Below are 21,054 nucleotides of genomic sequence, written 5' to 3'. Positions count from 1 at the left end.
CCTGAGAGCACGAGAACTAGTCACTGTTTTTAAAAGTAAAATTTTATCAGTTAGTCTACTTCATTTGTACCTGCAGTTTCCTTTTTTTTGAAGGGCTTAGTTCTTAAGACTGCACTGTTTCAGTGTCAGCTTGGTTAAGAATTAATAATAGGCTTATGTTAGAATATTTTTAAAGATAATATGCCTTAAAAAAGGCCTTAAAATCAAAACACGTAATTCTTAAAAACTTAAAAACAGGAGAGACTGAAAGCACAAAGTTGCTATTTTTCGGTTGTAAGCCTTGATCCTTCTGTAGGAGTTACGGGAGCATCTCAATCTTCAGCTCAGGCACTGCCGCCTTTGAGAAAAGAACAACTTCAAAAGAAGGGCTGAAAGCTTTCATTGAAGTATTGAGGTAAGTTATTGAGTGGGTGGGTTTTGTGTTGGGTTTACATTATTATTTTTAAATAAATTCTTAGTGATTGCTAAAACTTTTGGTTTTTCCAACCCTTCTCATATTTGTAATGTATAGGAAACTCCCCTATTTTTACATTACCCTCTCTCAGACTGTAAAAAAGCACATGCTGTTAACAGTGGGAGTTTTCATCAAGCTGAGTTTGTGCTGCACCAACTCCTGCAGCAGCAGACGGTTCCCTAATGCATAATGATATGGTGAACCTGCAACAGTGATACTTACTTTATTTAAACAGTTAATTTCAGTACATTAGCAACTTTAGAAATAAATTTAGTAAGCAGACTTTTTTTTTCCTCTTAGCATAAAAAGTAAAGTGTAGATGGTACTAAAGATGATACTTTGAGTCATCGTAAGAATCTTCTGGCTTTTGCTTCTTTTAAGAGTAGGCAGGTGTAACAACTAATTACACACTGCAGCAAGAAATATTTTGTAGTACGAAAGGTAGGAAGGGGAAGAAGTAGAGATCTGCAACAGCCTTTTCAAAGAACTCAAGTCTTATGAAAGGTATATAATGGAAAGTATCTATTGAGATCTATATTATGCTCCAGAAACCTGTGATAATGCTCCTCCCACGTTGCCCCTTTCCATTTGGCCTCTTTCCCTACCCCCAAAGTAAAAGTGAAGGAAACCTGTTTGACTGCAGAATTTGGCCAGTGAGCATTTACTAGGAATACTCGTAGCTTCTCTTTGCGCCCCAAGAGTAGCTTCTGAATTTACAAAGAACCAAAATCTCAATCTAGAGCAGTTCAAATTCCAGCGTAAGGATGTGATTGATTAAATGTAGATATAGATGACAAGCTCGAAGTACATGTTTACAGTTGTTGAGAGATCTGTCCCTTAAAGTAGCATTTTTTTCCACCACTATACAGAGCTGACCATAACAAACTTGCATTTAGGTATCTCCACACACAGGAAGAATAAACATATAATTAGCAAATAACATTTTCTAATTACAGATTATTTAGATTTTATAAACTAAGCATTATAGTCTTCCACAAATATATTCATCCTTTGCTTTATTCTTGGCAACAAGAAAGAGTGATTCTTTACCTTCTTGGTTTCCTTGCAAAACTGACCCAAAAGTGCTTCGTTTCATAAAATGAGTACACCAACCAGAAACAGTAACCACAGCGATGTCCCCAGCTCGGGTATCAACTTGGGTTCCAAGGGCTAGATGGATGCCTAAGCAGTCCCTGCCTCTTTTTTTTTTTTCTGTATGAACCAATTTCTTCTTCCAATTTTTTGATTTAAATTGGCAGTTTTAAAGGAAAAGATGGACTCCATTTCAGACAGCATTTTTACCTTGCACTTGACATAACTGGACACAAATCAAGCCTTGGTACAGAACCAAGGGCAGTTGCAGCTGAAATAAAGCAGAATTGGTGAAAGACTGCGCATGACAGTAAGATGTAGAATTTCAGAAGAAACGCTGTCCTTGCTATCATGAACAAAGATCTGAAATGAACAACCAAAAGTAGTTGTAGTTGCTCATGTTTATCTAAAGGGCTGATCTAAAGTAAGTAGTTGCATACAAAATGGATCAATTACGTTTAGGAATCATACATATTTAAATAAAAAATGAAAACCTTCAGAGAGATTCTTTGTCATTTAACTTCAGGGATTTTTGCAAACACCTTTTTGATCTTCTGTGTCATATGTTACGCAGATAGCAATACATTTCATTTAAGACATAGCTGAGACTAATTATGTAACCAGCTAACTGAGAAGCCTGTGGCTAAACAGTCTTGCTTACATCGGTGATAAACTCAGCTTGTGGTTTTGTTCTTTTCTTGCAAATAGAAAGTGAAGTCACTTGTACAAGAAAGACTCTCGGAATACTAAGTTACAAGGAAAGCTCTCAGGGGGGCGAACGGAGTATTTAAGAATAATAAAGTGAGGAAAGCAACACTACTGTATAATTTCTGTTACATATGAAAAAGTGCTCTCAGATGCAAGGGAAACGCACGCTCTTGCATTGAGATACAGCAAACAAGTGCTTAAATATTGTATCGCCTTTCAAGCTCCTTAGCGTTACGGAAAGAACTAGAAGTACTCAGGAAGATAGGAATGGTCCTGGAACAGTGGTAACTGCAGCAGGAGAGGGAGCACAATCTCAATCTTGTTCGCCCGAATATGTACCCAGTCTCACCAAGGGGATGTGTGAAATGGCCAGGGAGTGAGAAAAAGGGGTGTGATCAGTGTTACAAAATGTGTTATGCAGTTACGTTGCGTTGAGGTTGTGTTCTGATGGCTGAAGTGAAATGGACAGCAAAGGGAAGAACCTGAGACACGTTCTGGCTTTTCTCGGTGTTAACAGATAAATTTATTTTATGTCGGATCCAATACAACCATTCTCCAGGTCCCCTCACCCCAAATTCGCTCTTGAGAGACCCAGAGCAAGCACTTAGGGCAGGTATAAGGTAAATAGTCTGTTATTTTTTCCCAGCTCTGAACACTCTGTTATTTAGAGATTGTGAACTGGAAGTTGATCTTTGGTTCGTTTAGTTCTTGATGGGAGAGTGATCTGTTTAACCCTATTTTGAAGCAGCTTTTACTTTCAGCATCCAAAAATGTCCTCTTATCAGTGAGTTCCACAACTTTTTTCATGCAGTTACTTTATTTAGTTTTATAACACAGGGTGTCCTAAATCTCAGGCTATAAGACTGATTATTCACCATCTCTGGGTGAAATGACACGGTGACATGTTTGTGTCCAAATCATTTGTTAGCCTTGCTCTTTACAGGAACAAACGCTGCTTGTTAGAAATTAAGTCAAACTTCAAAAGGCAATGCATGACGCTACGCAACGTTTGACCTTTGGGGAGTTTAACAAGACATCCTAAAATAAATCTCATTCTACAGCAGCATTATACATGTTAAATGCATTTTATTTACAACTCCATTTTCTGTTTAAATGTCACAGATGTTACAATTTGTAGATGGACTGTACTATCTGTCTTTTGCTTTATTCAGGTTAACTCAACCCTCAGTTATTTGAATACACTCACCCTATTTCTGCTTTTATTAAGAAAAGCTATACTGTAAGATAGGGTTGTTTGTAATCAGTCAAGATGAAAGGAATTTTTCTTTTAAGAACTTGAATAGTCATGAGAAATTTATTAAAGTCCCTTCAAAAATTCCACCAAGTAAGTTTTCAGAGTCTCTCTTACCTGCACCGTTCATGCAGTAACTTGAGGCTTCCCCCTATGCCCCCCAAATGCAGAAGAATTTGTAATACCCCACTTCAAGTTTGTAGAAGGGGTGAGAGACTTCCTTAATGCCCTCTTACATCTAAGGGAACTTAAACCCACACTTTCTTTCTTCCATGCAAGTACACTGAATTATTACTCTATATTAAAGGAGAAAATAAGCTCTATGTTTCTTGTGGAGCTAAAGAAAGAAAACACAGGACTTTTAGAGATGAGAAGATTCATTTAAGAGAGAGATGGCTTTAGTTTCTATTCCAAGGACTGTTTGTTTATTGAAAGCAGCCTTTGGGGAAAAACTGCAGTAATCTTCATCCCAGTTTGACAGCTGCCCCTTCTTATTGCAGGTGTGGGCTACCATAATATTCATGGCCTATGTTGGAGGGGGTTACCCATGCTGTCACAGAATTCATACAGCCACTGGTGCTACGGTGCTGCATGCACTGCATGCGTCATGATCTAGCCCTTCGTCTACAAACCCAAACAGGTTGCACATCTTAAAACTAAGCACTTTTCAAGAACCGCATATGCAATAGGACCTAAATAAACTTCAGACACTGTTCAAAACTACAATCCAGTATCTCTTTCCTGTCTCCTTGTATGTATTTTACCTTTCTCTACCCCAAATACACTAAACAGGCCAGTTTGAGCTTATAGCTTCTATTTTCATTGGCTGTGAGCAGTAGTACACACTACTACCACAGCTGAACCATCACCAGTGTAAGTAAGTCCAACAGGTAGCACCCAGACACCGGAACCAAATCAGCTATGTGTGTCTGACATTCAGCAAGATTAAACTTTTCAGATGCCTACTGTCCACATTCTGTGCCACTTCAGGCACTAGCTTGAGATGCCTATATTACAAGCATAATAGCCCTAAGTTTTCTCTGTAGTTAACAGAAGCAAGTTTCTGCAGAGGGATTCTGACAACCAGGGATTTGGAAAGCTAGAGTTAACTATACACCTAACTTCAGCAGTGCAGACATTTGTCTACACTTTGGCAGAATAAATTTTAGTTTAGGTTCTTGAGTTGTGGATTACAGTGTGGGGGAGTTACATAAAGTCAATAATTAGGCTTAATATCAGGGCCTACATCCTTACTCAAAAGTTTTCCTTTGTATTGTTCCAAATTCTCAGCTATTTGCACATGTACTTCCTTCTGTCTCTTGTGAATTGTTTGATGTTCAAACTGGCTCTGGAGGAAGCTGAGTTTTCTTCCAAAGACAAGTCAAATAGATAATACTTGAGTGATTTCAATTTCAAGAGCAGCCAGAGACCGGACCAACACGTTCTGCAGGTTGCCTTTGCCAGATCTGCTCAGCCTGAGGAAGCCTGCGCAACAGCAACAGCCACCCACAGGGCAGCAGGCTCCACCCCACCAGATCAGGTCCTCTAATACATTATCTAGAGGATAAAAAGAAAACATGGTCCTAAAAACTGAAGCATACATGGGTAAAGGTAGTTCCTGAATGAAGCACACTTTAAGAGTAAAAAAAAAAAACCAAAACCAAAACACTTTGTTCAATAAGAATTTTTTACTTGCGTTTTCAGTCAGCAAGGAATAGTTTTCTGCCCATGATTGTTTCAGCAATACTGTTTTTTTACACTAATGGAGCTCCTGTCATACTACAACTGGCCCTAACCAAAATTCTAACATTTTTTCCTTAGTTTACCCCTTAATTTGTTCCATTCGGCAATCTAGGCAGACATCCTTAACAAAAACATCTAATAAAGAGACTACAGAGCATGCTATCTTATTCTAGTTTATAGAATGCAACACATGGCACATTAGATTCTTCCTTTCCAAAGGGACTACTTAATAAAAAAAGGAAAACAGCACCTATCTTCTTAAAGTGTATTCAAGTGAATATTTTCATAGGTAAATTTTTGCACTGCAAATTAAGATAATATCGTTACAGCAGAACAGGGAAATGTTATTTTAAAAATTCTTTTTCCTGTGAAATCCAAGTTGCTGCTTATTCATGAACTGTTGGAATAAAGATAACCATGCTTTAATACTCAAATCTGTTATGAGACAGTGCTTGTCAAGAGGTCCAACTGCTTTTTAAGTGAATCTTTCACTTTAATTAGTTTGGTAGCCTACAGGGCACAATTAGGTATTGTGATGAAGCTACAATGAATATGGCTTTCCTATGTTGATATCATTAAGTTTCACACAGGCACTCTGACAACTGAGGGGGTTACAATCCTGCAGATACATCAAGTAATACATCTTTGCACACACAGATTACATATCAAATTATTGCCGTAGCACAAACCTGTTCCATTATGTATCTTATATAGGACAATTAGGACATACGTGCGCTATGTTATGAAACAGCTACCCAAACCAAGTAGACAGGTTTTACTTAATACCACTAAACTTGTAGGTAGCCTCTCTCAAACATATCTAACAATACAACTCAGTATTCGAGTATGTACTGACTAGGAATGCATTGTAATATTTATGTAAGAAACAGGACGGAGCTAAATACCAATCGGTACAAAGATTTTCCATGCCTTTCCACAGAAGCTGAATTGCAGTGCTGGAATGACAATTTACTGCTGTCTTAGATTATTCAGTCATCAGCAAAATTACATCAAAAGACTTACTTAAAATTCACAGTCAAGATGATAGAGGAAGTTTTTCCAACAGTACTAATTTTGGTTTCAAATTTAAAGTAAAAGGAGGTAGTGCAGTAAGGTTCAACCCAATTTTACTGATGCCAGGTATATTTGCCAGTGGCCTGTGCGTTGTCTTGTAATGTGATATTTGAAGAGGGTTTGTTTCCATCAATATGTGTGTGTAAGAAAACATCAACTGGTCTCCTGGTTTAACGTCTTCTCTTTTGTCATACCTGTAAGAATAAAGAAGGCTTATTTACATTCCTCTCTTTTACATATTAAACATCTCCATTATCGCAAGGGCATGTGGCATCCAAGATGAAACACAAAAGGAACTGTAACATTCTCAGTTACATCTCTTGATTAAATTAACTAGTACTGGAGGAGGAAATAGTATTTTTGAAGAGTTTAGGGAGCCAGTCATTCCATGCAAGTCTTTCTGCTGCTATTGTAATACAAATCAGGACTCCTAGAAAATTTCTCACTAGTCCTCTATTTGAGTTCTGTGGAGAAAGGACACCAAAGCCTAAGACTGTACAAAACTGGACTCATTTTTAAGTTTTACTCTACAAGAATTGTGGTTTGGATAAGTGTGGGGTTTTTTTTTGTTTGGGTTTTTTGTTGGGTTTTTTTTTTAAATTTAAAAAACAATGTTATGAGGCACTTTAGCAGAAACCTTTCTCTTCTGGTAGTCATACATTAAAGTAGGAGCCTCAGAGAATAGCAGGGAGAAGAATTCCTTGAACACTGTAGGAAAGAAAGAACAGCCTGGCAATTATAATATTAACTTGGCACTTGTTATTTCTGGGTTCAGTTCCCCGACCTACTACATGTTTGGGCAGGTCACTTTAGGTCAGCTTTTATATACCTGTTTAGGTACCTAAATATAAATAAATTATATCTATAAAAAAATTATATAAAAAGTAACTAGTGAGTTCTAAAACTATTTAACATGTACAATTATTTCTTAAAAGGAGTTATATTCAATCTAACCACAGAGGGAATTTACAGGATGAGAAAACAAGTGACTTAAGCATTTGGCAGGGATGTGAAAGATCTAGGTTCAGCCACTCTCCATCTGATCTAAGCCCAGAACTGAAGTTTGTTATCTCACAGAGCTGTATGAACCTCTCTAATTTTCTAGAAATTGAGACCGATCTCCCTCACTGTCTCATGAAGACATGGTTCTACTTCGCAATAGTTACTTATTCATTCACTGAAGAGAGTCAGGTAGAATTTGTAGCCCAAGGGCTAGGATGCTCATATTGGACATGGCAGCCTGATCGAGTCTTCAATCCAACAACTTCAAAGGGGAAAAATAAGGTAAGTCCACCCCAAAACACTCCGTAGACCACTTAAGTGTGCTTCCCAAAGTGCGAGACCTGGATTCAAATCTTTGCTCCGTGTCCCAGAAAAATGTTCTACACTAATGCTGGGTAACAGTCCAGAAGACAGAGGTTAAGATGGAGGTTACTTACCTTTAGTTTGTTTACAACAAGACAGTCTTAGGCATCTAACTATAAAAGAGTATCCATGCTCTGTAACCCAAGTGAAGAGCAGTGCGCAGTTCTTCACCCTTTCTGTTGCCCTTTTCGGTGAACTGTTTTCTACCAGCTTTTGGAGCTCCTATTCTTAGGCACCTGATTCCTCCCACGCATTTCACAAGCAACTTACTCAAGGCTGTGGCTTTTCTTACAGGCATGGACACTGGTAGGGAAGTAGTACAATCCCAACCCTACATGCTCTTAAATGTACCTAGGAGTAAATCCAGGCTGCGTCTTTCACCACGTGTGTCTTTGCAGGCCTGGCCTCTCATCTGCCTGAATTCTCTATGAAAGACTGGAAACAATCTCAATTTATATTTTTACGACGCTCCCTGACATAGCAGTCATTAACATTTAAGATATTTAAAGCAAGTATTCCATAGCAAACTAGAGGATTTGTGTGGATTGTTAACTAAAATTTTGGCAACCCAGAACAGTCCCCAGTCTGACAGAATCCAGAGGTGTCAATAAATACACCATGTAATGCAGAATTAGACTTTGCACACTGAACAAGTGCTTTTGTCTTCTAAAAAAAAGTTGCACGCTGATTTCATCTGCTACTTCCAAAAAGATCACAGTATCACTTAGGACAGTACATGCGTCCAGACTGGCAGAAGGAATGGCATACTTCGTAACAACTTTACCAACTACTAATTTTGCATTTTCTTCATCAGCAAATAAAGGGCCTTTCATCTAGCTGCAAGCATTTCTGAATTGTATTATTTTTAAATACTTTAAGCTTACACAGCATATTTATTCCTGGTTCAAAGAGACTGCACTAATTGAAGACAAGATTGTAACACCTGTCCTGTGTAAGAATCCGCATCAAGCTTCTTTCAATCACCCTTTGAAGAAAAATAATGGATCACTTGCATTTTTCTTGAGGCAAATAGATCTAATCTGAGCACACCACTGAAAGCTGTTAACTTTAAGACACTTTTATTTATGGATTGTAGTTATCCTGATGAATCATCAGCCTTCATAGCCACTCCATCCATAAATCTGTTTTCACTTGATGTACACAGTCTATGAAGATGGTAAATTAGTTTTCACCCATCTGAAATGCTGTCACTTCCTTGGATAAAGATAAAATGGACAGCTGGTGCCACTAAACTTTGCACTATTGTGCTGTCAGACACAGTGGTAGTCCTGTGTATGATGCTCAGTTGTGGATTTTGCCTGATTTTTTTTAATGTGAAACTTTATGATGAATCAGCCCTCCCTTGAGGCTTTTTTATGATGAGTAAAGATAAAAGTGAGAGAGACAAACTGCTCTGTAGCTGCAACACTATGAACCATCCACCAGTGACAGGGATATTATTCGTTCACCTTCCAATCCCACTACACTACAGCCCTGCCAGCCCAAAACAATTCAAAACCCACCCAACAATTCAAAAAGCTCACTGAAATTAAGCATTGTATTTAGAGAGTAGAGTTGTATTCAGAGTAGTGTCTGTACTTAAGTAAATTCAGAAAACAAAGATTGGAACATTTTAGCTATCATGCGTGTTCTATCACTTGTACTCTAATAGTTTAATGTCTCCTCCTGACTGTTCATGGCTTGACTTTCTCTAGACTGAACATGCAAAAAACAATTTGAAATAAACATTGGATTGGTAACTGCGAAGGCAATTCAGCTTTAAACCGTCCGTACCATCACAATATTATGAGAAAGTACGGAAATAAAAAAAGGCATAGCAAGCTCGATGATTTTTATAATTCCCCCAGAAGCATACTTTTCCCTTCTTCCTCTTTATTTCCAAAATACTTTTATCTCTAAACATACCAATAATTTAATTATGTTTGCTCATCTGATCCCGAAGACTGTAACTGGAGAAAAAGAACTCCATGCTCAGAGTACTACTTAAACCAAAATCTGCTTGTATTGCTTTTGTTTTGTGCAAGTATGAAGTGAGGCTTTGTGTCACTTTCTGCTGAATCATTTTCATTAAGATGACATTTTAAATTAGAAACCTACACTTCAGCTGAAGAGGTAAGCCTAAGAATCAGAAAGGTGCCTTTTTTTTGGTCTGCATCCTGAAAAGCAAACAATGCCATCCCACAAGGGTCTCCTACCATTAATTTCAAGATTCTGATTCTTAAAACTGTTTGTACATCACTGCTGGTCATGGTAACAAAGCACTCAACTGCTTTCTCTCAGAGCCAATGAATGTGACCGATAGTCCACAACAGCAGCTTCAACGCCATCTACGTGAAGGATATTCCACATAAAAATAGACTTTGAATATTAATACGCAGATAAGCCTTACATTGCCACACATCATTCAAAAACAAACAAAATGAGAAGATACCCCCACAATTATATACACTGTTCTGCCAAGAGCAAAAAAGCGTTCATCTACAGCCGTGTTTTACAAGGTCTAGTGAGATATCAAATGTAGCTGCATTAAAGGTACTGGTGTTTTAGTAAGCTAACAGTTTTTTGCACCGTTTCTGATGTCTTCAAAACATTCTATGCTGTTTAAGCAAACCAGAACCAACCAAAACAATTAAAAAACGCTGCAGTGCTCTATTTCTGAAATGGCAGCACTGCATGCATGAAAATGCTCTGAAGATTCACATTGTTCTTGACCTGGCTTAATAAATATGCTGTACCAGAAACCATACTGTGATGCTTGCCCCTGTGCATATACAAAAAAGGAAAAAGCAGGCTCCTGTCTTCAGATCAAAATACCTCGTTCATAACATACCTCCAATCTGAATTGATTTCTAGAAACCGAGAAACTCCTGTTTGTGCTGCAGCCACATCAATATGAACAGAGACGTCTACATAAATAAAGAAAACAAAATACAGTTTCAAAATTCTTCTAAGAACTCTGATTAATAAATTAACAAAACAGTAAAAGATGCATGTAAGTAGTGTGAAGAAGTAATATCCAATACACGTAAAGATATACTAGCAAAAAAACCCTGCAATTGAAATTAGGCAAACATACCTCAAACCAGCTTTACATACCTGCTGTTGAAGGTACCAACTCATGCAACTTCTGAATTGCCACTCCTCCAGGATAATTGAAATGTGAAACATATAAAGATGTTCCTGAATAAGCAGCATTAACTAGAAGATGCATTATAACAAAGAAAGATCCAAGTTTGTAAAGCCACGATTTCCGGTAGTTATTCAGACTGTTGAGGGAGAAAAAAATGAGTAAGAATAAACTGTTATTTTTCTTTCATACTGGTCATTGACTATTGTGACAGAACTCTTATGAAAACTCCACTGCTAGATAATAAAGATTAATGCAAACTTTATTACAATCATGTGTATGGAATGCACTTATTATCCATTTCTAAAAGACCAGCTTCTAGTGACATTTAAATTAGAATATTCTCATTAATAAAGCTAATACAAGCTCAACAATAAAACTAAGTATTTCTGTGTTTAAAACCTTTAGCTATGAATGTATTCTCTTTCAGAGAAGTTCAGAGTTTAACTTTGTTTACTTAATATACCCAAGTTTAACTATTTAATACAAACTCCATGTTTCATGAGCCCCACCTGTATATTAAACTATCTCCTAAGGTAAGTTATGTTAACACAGTAGTACACTAGAACATGTCTTTTTCTCTGGTGGATAAAATAAACTGAATTGTAACAGCGTAACAGTAAAATCAGAGCTCTATTCTCGACTCTGCCCCAGACTTGCCAAGTGGTCCTGTCAAACCATTTAACTTTTCTTTGTCTCCATTTCTCTCATTAGTCGAATGGGTACAATGATACAGACCTCCTCTCTAAAGCATATGAAGATCTCAAGATGATCCAGATTCCAAGATGGAAAGAAGTGCATAAAAATAGTAATAATAGTTTTGCTTTTCTTTTGCATTTTCAGAGGAAAAAAAAACCAACAGAATTTTGAACTTACATTCGTGAGCACATTTTAGCAGCCACTATGTTGAAGACAGGGAAAGTATATATGATAAAACGCAGCTCTTTGTGTGGGAGAAATGAATACAAGAAAATAAAGCCCAGTGCTGGCAAAAGTAATATCCGAGTTCTCTTTTCTGCTACACCTAAAGGTACAAATATAATGCTGCATCCCAAAGCACGAGGCAGGGCTGAATAGAAATACCACAAGAAGGGGGAGGTCTTCAAGGTGAAAAGGAGAGTTAAGGATGCTTTCACTACTAACAAGTAAAGTAACTATTCTTTACAGTAGTACACGCAAATTTTGCAAATATGCAGTATACTTTTGTGTATCACATTCTTCCAGGCATTTGGTTTCCTGCCTTACTCTTTGAGAAATAAAAGCAGTTGCCTAACTACAGTCACATCACCCAACAGAGGCACATCAAATGGTGCTTATGATGGGCAACATGAAAAACCAAGGGGAAGAAGCCTGGCTTTACACCAGCAGGACACAAAGCAGTAAGAAGGAACAGTCAGCAGAGGGAAGTTAAAACTTATAGAAAGATCTAAGAAACAGACATTGTCTCATAAGCTTCAAATAATGAAATACTAGATGAAAAGTAGAATTTAACACCATAACTGAGTCTCAGGAATAGGTTACATCAAGTCTTTGCTTTGGCTGGTAGTATTCAATAGATCTTTTTCCCTGGACATTTCAAAGGATACTCCCCAGTTGGAACTTTTGTTTAAAATTGTGTTATACCAGAGCACTTTCCCCTCAGGCCACACAAGTTGCCTCCAAAACAGAGAATCCACAGCAACTGTTAGCCCTAAAAGAATTAAAGAAATACAAATCTGCGTGAATTAAAAACTAGGGAAGACCAAACTAGCACATCCAAATTGCACATTTACTGATGAGATCAACATAAACTGGAACATGCATTGTAAGCCTCACCCAAAGCCACAGAGAAGGTTGAATCTGTCTGTCTTGCAGTGGAAATGCAGGGGAGGGAGGCACTTCTTAATAGAAGTCTCAACAAGAAGCATGTTAGATAGGAATCTGATTGAGATTCACCCCACTCCAACCCCAGGTGTGAAAAGCAGTGGTTTAATTAAAGTTTGTTTTAAAAGAGTATTAGAGCATTAAATGTAATGAATGGTAAGAAACCCAGGTTAGCTTCAAATGGTACTAAATGGATTTTTATTGTAACACTGATAAGTTAAGAAAAACAATCTCTCAAAGTTTGCTACTATTTACTAAGTGGGAGGGAAGCAGGAGGATAAGGGATGAAAGGCAAAAAGACAGAAGAGCAACAAATCCGTCAGCCCCATCTCCTCCACTCAGCTCTATGAAAACTGCTCTGGTCTTTAAGAAGTTTGCTCAGAGACAGAATGGGAGTACCAGTGACTAACTCCCGTTGGACCTCCAAACTCTTACACTGTGAGGTGCCTCCAAATGCATGTGGCATTATCTTTTACTGTGTCTACAGTCCACGCTGTGGAAGGGACAGCACACTACCAGAAGTCATCATCAGGCATCTGACAACAGCATTTTTAATAAGGCAGGCTGGCAGAGAAGCTTAGAGTATTTACGTGCATATGCATGAGCCTTCCATGGATGGGTAGAGACAAGGAGATTTTTCCAACCTCTCTAGCACGGATAATCACTTAAGCTATTAAAACTCATGTAATAAAGAAACAGAGTTGAACTGTGACTCTCCTCACAACACTCTTGCTCAGTATCCCTGTCTGTCACAGTGTTGTATTTTATCCTGGGATTCAGCTTATCGTCATGGCAAGAGATACTACAGCTGATAATGCACGTGTAGCTACGGCCAGGTACTAATTATACTAAAGTCAACTTGCACTTCTAAGCCTTTTTAAGACCAGGACATTATACTGTAAGCATCTAAAAGCGGAGGTCACAGTATCTTTCTACTGCTCTGTGCACACCTATTTCCTCACATGGAAATTTTCAAAGAAATGAATAACCTTGTCAAAGTACTAGCAAATGGAATCGGGGTGGGAGAAGCCCTAAGGGCCAGGTCACCAGAGAAGTCAGTAAAATCTCCAGACTTCCATTGAATTTACTATGAGGCATTTGTTTTTTCCAAGCAAACACTTACCCAACCAAAAAATTCCAGCAGGAACAGCATGGGAAAGCACCTTGAAAATGGAGATTCTTTTTGTTAATAACGTCACCAGGAGCACGAGGCCTAAGAATATGCAGAGCTCTGATCTGAAGACTATAATTGCCAAAGCTGAGAACCAAATGAATGGCCTTTGCTTTTGCTGTATCCAAAATGTCAATGCCAGGAGCACTGCAAAAATAAAGCACACCGTCTGACACACTGAACTATTCATTTTCTAAAGGGCAACACTTTTCTCAATGCTAGCATCTTGCTCCTCTAACTTCTCACCAGTCCTCTCTTGGTCTTCCTACCATTTCCAGTCCAGAAATTCTTCCTCTGTTAGAGAAATGTAATTTGGAATAACATACAACTTTCTACTGTTGATGCTTAAGTAATTAGGAAAAGTAAAACCACAGAAGGAACACATGGGAACTCCTCCTAGACAGTACATTTTATAGCTTTTGGGAAGAAAGAAAAAAAAACAAAAACAAAACCACCCAAACCTTAAGAGAATACTAAAAGCCTTTCGAACTAAGATTCGTAGTTATTATTGTTCAGTATCAGCTGAAGAGTTAGTTTATTCTCTTGGCTGAGTACATCCTGTATTCATGATAACAGCACCCCATTTCAAGTATGAAAAAGAGACTACAGACTACCACTCGGGGAGAAAGAACTATAAATCCATTTGCATAGTTAGCTGGATACGCACCATTATCACTACAGATGAAGTTGCCTCTACTTTTTCACAGTTTAAATCACAGGATAACACTGACTACACAATAAAGTGGTCATGATCCTAAGGAAAATGTGTGAAATATTAATAGTACAAAACCATGAAACAACTTGTATCTTTTAATACTTGCAGAAATTATCTGAGAAGTTTATTACAACACAGTGTTGATCTGACAATTCAACTGCTTTTTGTTTTGTTTTTCAGTTCTGATCTACACAGGTTCTTACACCAACCTCATGGTTTTATTAGCTGAACCACTTGCACTGAAGCATTAAGTGACTCAGCTAATATCTGTCACATGCGGTTAATCTTCCCTCTAATCATCTCTGGGGAAAAACTGTATGTGTAGACTAAGGTTTTTGACTTTTGATTTTTTTTTCCCCTTTACTTTAAGTGTACAAACTGCTACATTTGTAGGTAACTCCAGAAGAGGAAGGTGGAAAGGTTGCAGTGGGAGTTTGTTCCACAGTCTCATAAGAAAGCTGTTTCCTGTGTAGACTAAGTTCACAGATTTTTTTGAACTGCAGGTGTACCTACTGCCTTTTCAATAGCTCTATGTTTTATGCATCAGATATGTGTACTCAAACCTTTAGTTAATCAAAGCCATCTGACAAACTCCACATATATTCAGATTCAATAAAACTTGATTCAACAGTCCTTGTAAGCATATACAGTAAAAAAAAAAAAGAAATCACAACTGCTTAAGTTTTCTAGTCTTGTTATCACACAATTTAATCAAGCACATAGATTAACTTGGTCTGACCACACATTTTCTGTGCTTCAACTACTGATACATTTGAGAAGAATTTTTGTATTTTAAAATTATTCCTATGTGAATACTTACCAAAAGGAAGTGCAAACACATTAGGGAGGGTTCGTGTACAGTAAAACATCAAATGAAACTGAGTAACAGTGATGAGACAGAAGACTGTTGATGTAGTTGCTCCAAACTGCTTTCTAACTTCTTTCTGCAACTTCCATAATGTGTAAATCACACTTAGCCCCAAGCTTCCTCGGACTATTAGAAGCATAAAAATGGGAAATAAGAGTAATATCAGACGGATCACTGACAAACAACCACGTTACATAATGTAATGGGAAGAAGTTATGAAGAATAATACTGAAGATGTCACAATATAACCCACTTCAAAGAAAAAAACCCCCAAACTTCCGCATTAGTTTATCTATTTTAATCCACCTTTAACTTGTCTGATACTTTTGCACAAAGGTCAATGCTTCTATGCCCAAGTTAAACAATATTTTCTGAAGCCTACATGGAAGTACACACGGGAGTGTATTCTCTGAAGACACTTGCTTTTTCTACACTGTCTGACATTTGTTAGCACAGACTCTCTCTGTGCTGTGTTACCCCAAAGAGCAGGTGGAATTGCCATGCTGGCTCAAGTACCCACAGTTTACAAAATCCCTCATTAAGGAGAAGAATATCATGTTTTAACCACTGATCCAAACACTGAATGTTACAACAATGTCACCCATTAGTCCAGTAGTAAAAACATCTCTATTTTGACGATTAAAACTTCTCATACCTATCAGCTGGGAGTAAAACTTGGACATTCTTAGCACAGAAAGTACATATATAGCTGGGCTGGAAAGAGCAGCAATAAAAATTGGTCCAAGGAACGTTCTTGGGACAACTCCAGGAAATTCATGATGGTCATACTGCAAAAAGGAAAATCTAAGATAGGCAAATCAGAAACAAAGGAAAACTGGGATAAATCATATTCACATTGCATGTATCCTACTCATATAGCAGGGAATTGTCATCTTTAACAGTGTCCAAGAAAGAACACGTTCTTTCCAATTTACCTTATCCAAGTCCAGTTGGTGGTACACCACATCATGGATGGCTTGTAGGTTAAAGCTTTCCTCCACTTTTGTAAAAGGACAGACAGTTAAATGAACAAAGGCCACAACAATAATCAGCAGCAGCAATGGGAATGACCGCCCACTCGAGCTCCTCTTCTGAGCCATACTGGGTTCAAAATTCACATATATTCTATTATTATTAAAAAGAAAATTAAAAGAAAATACATTAATAACATGGTATGAAGTGTACAAACGGAAAAAGAGAGATTGATAAAGCAAGGAAAACATACTACTGTACTGTAAAAGTTTAAACAAAGACTAATAAATTAAATAATCCATCCAATTTTTTTTTATACATTAAATGAATTGAGTAGATAGCCAAAAACATATTCAGGCAGCATTTCAGGATATATGCCACCTTCTGTAAATGTAAAGGTTTTATTTTTCACCTAAAAAACCTCAGACAACATAGACCCTACTTAAGAAAATATTTGCCTTTGCGTCCTATACTGCCACCACTGCTGACAGTGCCACCTCAACAATGTCTGCATTTTGTGGGAGAGACAGCTTTGTAATTTACTCTCACTTTAATCTCACACTGGATTTACACACGATCTTTAGAACATATTCTCTTGTTTGTCTAGGACTCTGAAACTAGTGGGAGAGGAACCCCAAGGATGAGAAATTGCTTGGAACAGAGTACTTTGATCTTTTGAGTTTGCCAGCAGCTAGGTCTGGACTCGGCGAGTGAAGATTAAACCACGACAAGGACGAATCCCCTTTGGCACCCACACCACGTGTCATTACGGCATGAGATGGTCTGCTCACCATCTCACCCATCGTTCACACTGCTACGCAGAAATGAAGGCCATCTCTCCCTACTGCTTAGTTTCACAACACTGTGCTGAGCCACTCTTATGGTAGTACTTATGATATATTTTATCATGAAGATAAAATCATGAGTCCAGGTAATGCCAGAGCAAATAAAGCATAGGTATTGTCATGGGTAAACAGCTCATCTTTTCTAGTTTCAGATTATAAACCAGTTGGGGGGAGGGAAGTTATTTTCCATGACCATTTCCAGCAAAAACATGGTAATCTATTTCATGTTATTTTAATTTAAGCTTCCCACTTTTTGTAAGTTTACAATTTAATAAAAGACAAGAGATTTTGGTTATTGTTATTCTTGTTCTGTTCTCACAGAAACAAAACTTTAAAAGTAGCACCTTTAAGGTACAACTGGGGTTTTGATTAGAGATCTTTTCTCCCGTGTTTTGGTCTAAATATGTCCATTAAACAGATGTAAGATAGTTGGCAGATTTGCTAGGATCACTTAGCAACTGCCTCCTAGAGTTATCTTTTCCTGAATTGATGTTTGTCCTGTTCATTAGTAAAAACAGAGTGAGCCAATGTTCCTTATTTTCACAGCTAACACCAATAAATCCCAAAATTTGTGTACTGCCTGTAAATTGCATGTATCTGCATATTATTTTATATATCTCACTCATTGCATCTTTTTCTCATGACTGTTGCTGTTACAGCCTGTAACTGAAGCTCTAACCTTGGGCTCAAAGACAGAGAGTTCTGTGGTAGGTCCTTACGATTTCTGGCTTGTTTTGCAATGTTAAGAGCCTAAATAAACACAACATCCCAGGAAGTGCGAAGAAGTCTTTTTAACCTGTGCCTAGTGCTACTTCTTTAGAAGGACGGATAAAAATGGATTATGCTACGACAGAATCATTTTTCCACAGCAGTAGTAAAAAAGGCATGGGACTGCCATCAGCACCACTTCAAAAAGTGTTTGGCAGGAATTAAGCCTCTGCACAGGGCAATTCATCTCGTACAAACTCTTGTCTCTAGAAAGCTCTCTTGCTGAATTCTTCCAATAAATACAGAGGCACCTCACGTTTCTGGCCAAACTTACCCGAGAGAAAAACGGATGCTGAAGGATCGAGCCACTGCTGCATATAGCAACACAGGCATTTGAGTAGCTTGTGTGTCACGTGAAGCAGCATGTAATACACCAGCACGGTAGCTATACCTCACTCCCCATTTGCAGCTTCTTAACATTTCAGGTATTTTAGGACAATGACTCCTTGTGAAAGGACCCAAGTGCCAAGAAGGTCTATTTTTTCCTTCTTAGCTATATCAGTTGTGTAATAATACGATGTTACCTTCACCTATAAATATTGCATTCATTATACTCTGACCACTCTACAATATAGCCTGCTCCTGATATCTTTAGCTGATCACATGAATAATCAGTCCCTAACTTCCCAAATCATCAGAATGACAGTGAAGCTACATATCCTATACACAGTTTATCACAAGGCTTTTTTTTATCTTGTTGACTCCAATCCTTTTGTATGCCTGAAGAAAGTAAGCTTGCCAGCATACTCATACATTTTGAAGATAATTATATGCATTATACATACTGGGATTCCCTGAAGGGAAACACATTAGAAGATAAAAAACCAAAGCATGAAGACAACACCTAGCTTTCTGAGATAAAACCTAATAAATTTATTGGTCTTGTCAAGACTCAAGATAACTTGCTCTGTTGAAAATTGATGCTGACAAACCTCAAAATTCAAGTGGAATTTATCAAGACAGGTAGACACTGAATTTGTTGTTTAAAATAAGTTTGCTATATAAAGGCAAAATACTTACAATTACAGCTTTTATTTTTAAATGCTGAAACCACAGAAACAGATTTTCACTTTATAAAAATATTTTAATAATGAAGGTTAGATGAATATCATAAGCGAATACAAGTAGTTTTATCCATCATTAACGTCCTAACAACTTCAGAAGAATCTTCCTCAGACCTGTACAACACAGCCACACTCACTGCCCCCCAGATGTCTACATGAAGACTGCATCATAGAAGAACGGAGATTCTCAACACAAAGAATTCATCCCTTCCTGGGGTTAAACTGGGTGAAAATAAGTTATTTTCTTATATTAAAAAAAGGCTGAAGCACTTTCATCAAAAATGGTTTATTCTTTTCCTATACTTTTTCTGTGGAAGTATCATTAGTTCCAATGGACTTTTTACTCTTCCCATGAAAAATCTACCGTATTTAGCTCACTCACATTTTTCAGACACTCTTCAGTATAAATATGTTAGAGTTTGGCAGCCAAACTGCATGTTGAATCTGTCTACAGAGACTGCATGTTGAATCTGTCTACAGAGACTGCATTTCACTCCCTCACACACTCTCTATGGAGGCATCTAAGCAGAACCACCAAGAGCATCCCACCATAAGGTCCTCCCTCTTTGACTTGATCTAGCTTTGGTAAAACCAATGTTGTATTATCTTCAATTTTCATGTTTTTTTCCTATGCTTTAATAGCTCTTCCAACTTTGCTCTAAAGCTAACTTCTAAATGAGGTCAGATTTAAAGCTTGTAGCTGCTGGGATTGCTTTTTCTTCTTTTCTAAGAAGGAACACGACAGTTGCTATTATGTACATTTCCTCATGAGTTTGGGGACTGGCTAAAAAAAAAATTAAGACAAAAAAAGAGAAAGTTGAGGCAGGAAATGAAGTCTGGGACAGCACTAACTACGAAGGTATGACGAAGTTATGTAGAAAATGTCACTCTTCGGACTGGGCAAGAAACACACAGAATGTTCTCGGCTGAATAAAAAAAACCCCAAACGACCCCCCCCCCCCCCCCCCCCGCCTGCTACCCCACTGTTCTCCGAGCGCCCCCAGAGCGTGTGTCCGATCCCCCTCTAGCGGCCGGCCCCGCGGCGGACAGCCACCCACCGCCGGCTCCCCACGGCCCGCGCTGCCTCCTCGGCTCGCCGCCTGCCGCGAAGCCACGCAAAGCGCTGGCGACGGACGTGCGACGCTGAACCCACCGAGCTCAGGACCTAAGAAGCGCCGCATTAAGATCCCCGTTAGCCCGCACGTCACAGCGTGCGCCCATACGTGCGCGCTGGGGGCGGATTTAAAGTCACTCCCCTTCAGGTCGCTCCTGTGCAGCCCCGGGGTGCTTCAGGACGAGGGCACGACATCACCCGCCGCTACTGAAGCCACCGGCACCGTCCCCGAGGCCGCCCGGGACCCCCGCGGCAGAGGCAGGCCCGCCCGCCCGCTGACAGGCACCGCGCGCGCACCCCCTCAGCAAGCGGCCGCCCGGCCCTGCCCCGCCCCGCCCCGCTCCCTCCCGCCACGCCGCAGCTACCGCGCCCGGGAGGCGGAGGGCCGGGGGACCCGCCCGGCAGCGCCCCGCCGCCTGCCGCGCGGTTGCAGCCGCAGCCCGGCGCCTCCGCGGGGGCCGAGGCTCCCGGGGACGCCCGCTGGCCCGGTTGCAGCCGGGCTGCGGCGAACGAACGGGCCGTTGGCGGCCTCCCCGCTCCCCCTCACACACGCGCGCGCACTCCGGCCGCTCCCCCCCCTCCCCTCCCCGCCCCGCCCGCCGGCACGGGCACGGGCACGGCCGCAGCGCCCTCGGCCCGACCCGGCCCGTCCCGCACTCACCGCCCGGGCGTCCACGTGGCCGCCCCGCAGAGGGCGCCGGCAGGAGGGGGCTGGCGGCGGCAGCGGGGGGAGGCAGCCCTGTGCCCACGTGACCACCCCTCCGGCCAGCCATATTAGGTGAGGGCAGAGCACGCCCCCGGCAGCAAAAGGGCTCCGAGGCGGCTGCCAAACACAAAT

At 39.6% G+C, this 21,054-nt stretch overlaps 1 protein-coding gene across 6 annotated transcripts; it reads right to left on the bottom strand.

The window, feature by feature from the left end:
- Positions 1-2,792: 2,792 nt before the first annotated feature.
- ALG12 (ALG12 alpha-1,6-mannosyltransferase) lies at positions 2,793-20,908 on the bottom strand. Of its 6 annotated transcripts, XM_050908092.1 has the most exons (11): positions 20,256-20,361; positions 16,389-16,578; positions 16,109-16,241; positions 15,406-15,579; positions 13,823-14,017; positions 12,423-12,526; positions 11,713-11,936; positions 10,806-10,975; positions 10,540-10,615; positions 6,273-6,517; positions 2,793-5,063 (listed from the first exon to the last, which is right to left on the bottom strand). In XM_050908092.1, the coding sequence occupies exons 2-10, from the start codon at positions 16,551-16,553 to the stop codon at positions 6,286-6,288; spliced, it is 1,473 nt and encodes a 490-aa protein (XP_050764049.1). In that variant the 5' UTR covers positions 16,554-16,578; positions 20,256-20,361; the 3' UTR covers positions 2,793-5,063; positions 6,273-6,285. The 6 variants fall into 6 exon arrangements, with proteins under 6 accessions (XP_050764049.1, XP_050764033.1, XP_050764025.1 ...); XM_050908076.1 differs by lacking the exons at positions 2,793-5,063; positions 20,256-20,361 and adding an exon at positions 20,878-20,908 and having other exon boundaries at positions 5,072-6,517; XM_050908068.1 differs by lacking the exon at positions 2,793-5,063 and having other exon boundaries at positions 5,072-6,517.
- Positions 20,909-21,054: the final 146 nt, after the last annotated feature.

This window comes from Gymnogyps californianus, chromosome 1 (assembly GCF_018139145.2).
Source record: "Gymnogyps californianus isolate 813 chromosome 1, ASM1813914v2, whole genome shotgun sequence".
In the NCBI taxonomy this organism is placed as follows: Eukaryota; Metazoa; Chordata; class Aves; order Accipitriformes; family Cathartidae; genus Gymnogyps; species Gymnogyps californianus.
The sequence above is the reverse complement of the archived record's forward strand: the minus strand, read 5'-3'. Positions and strand labels throughout refer to the sequence as shown.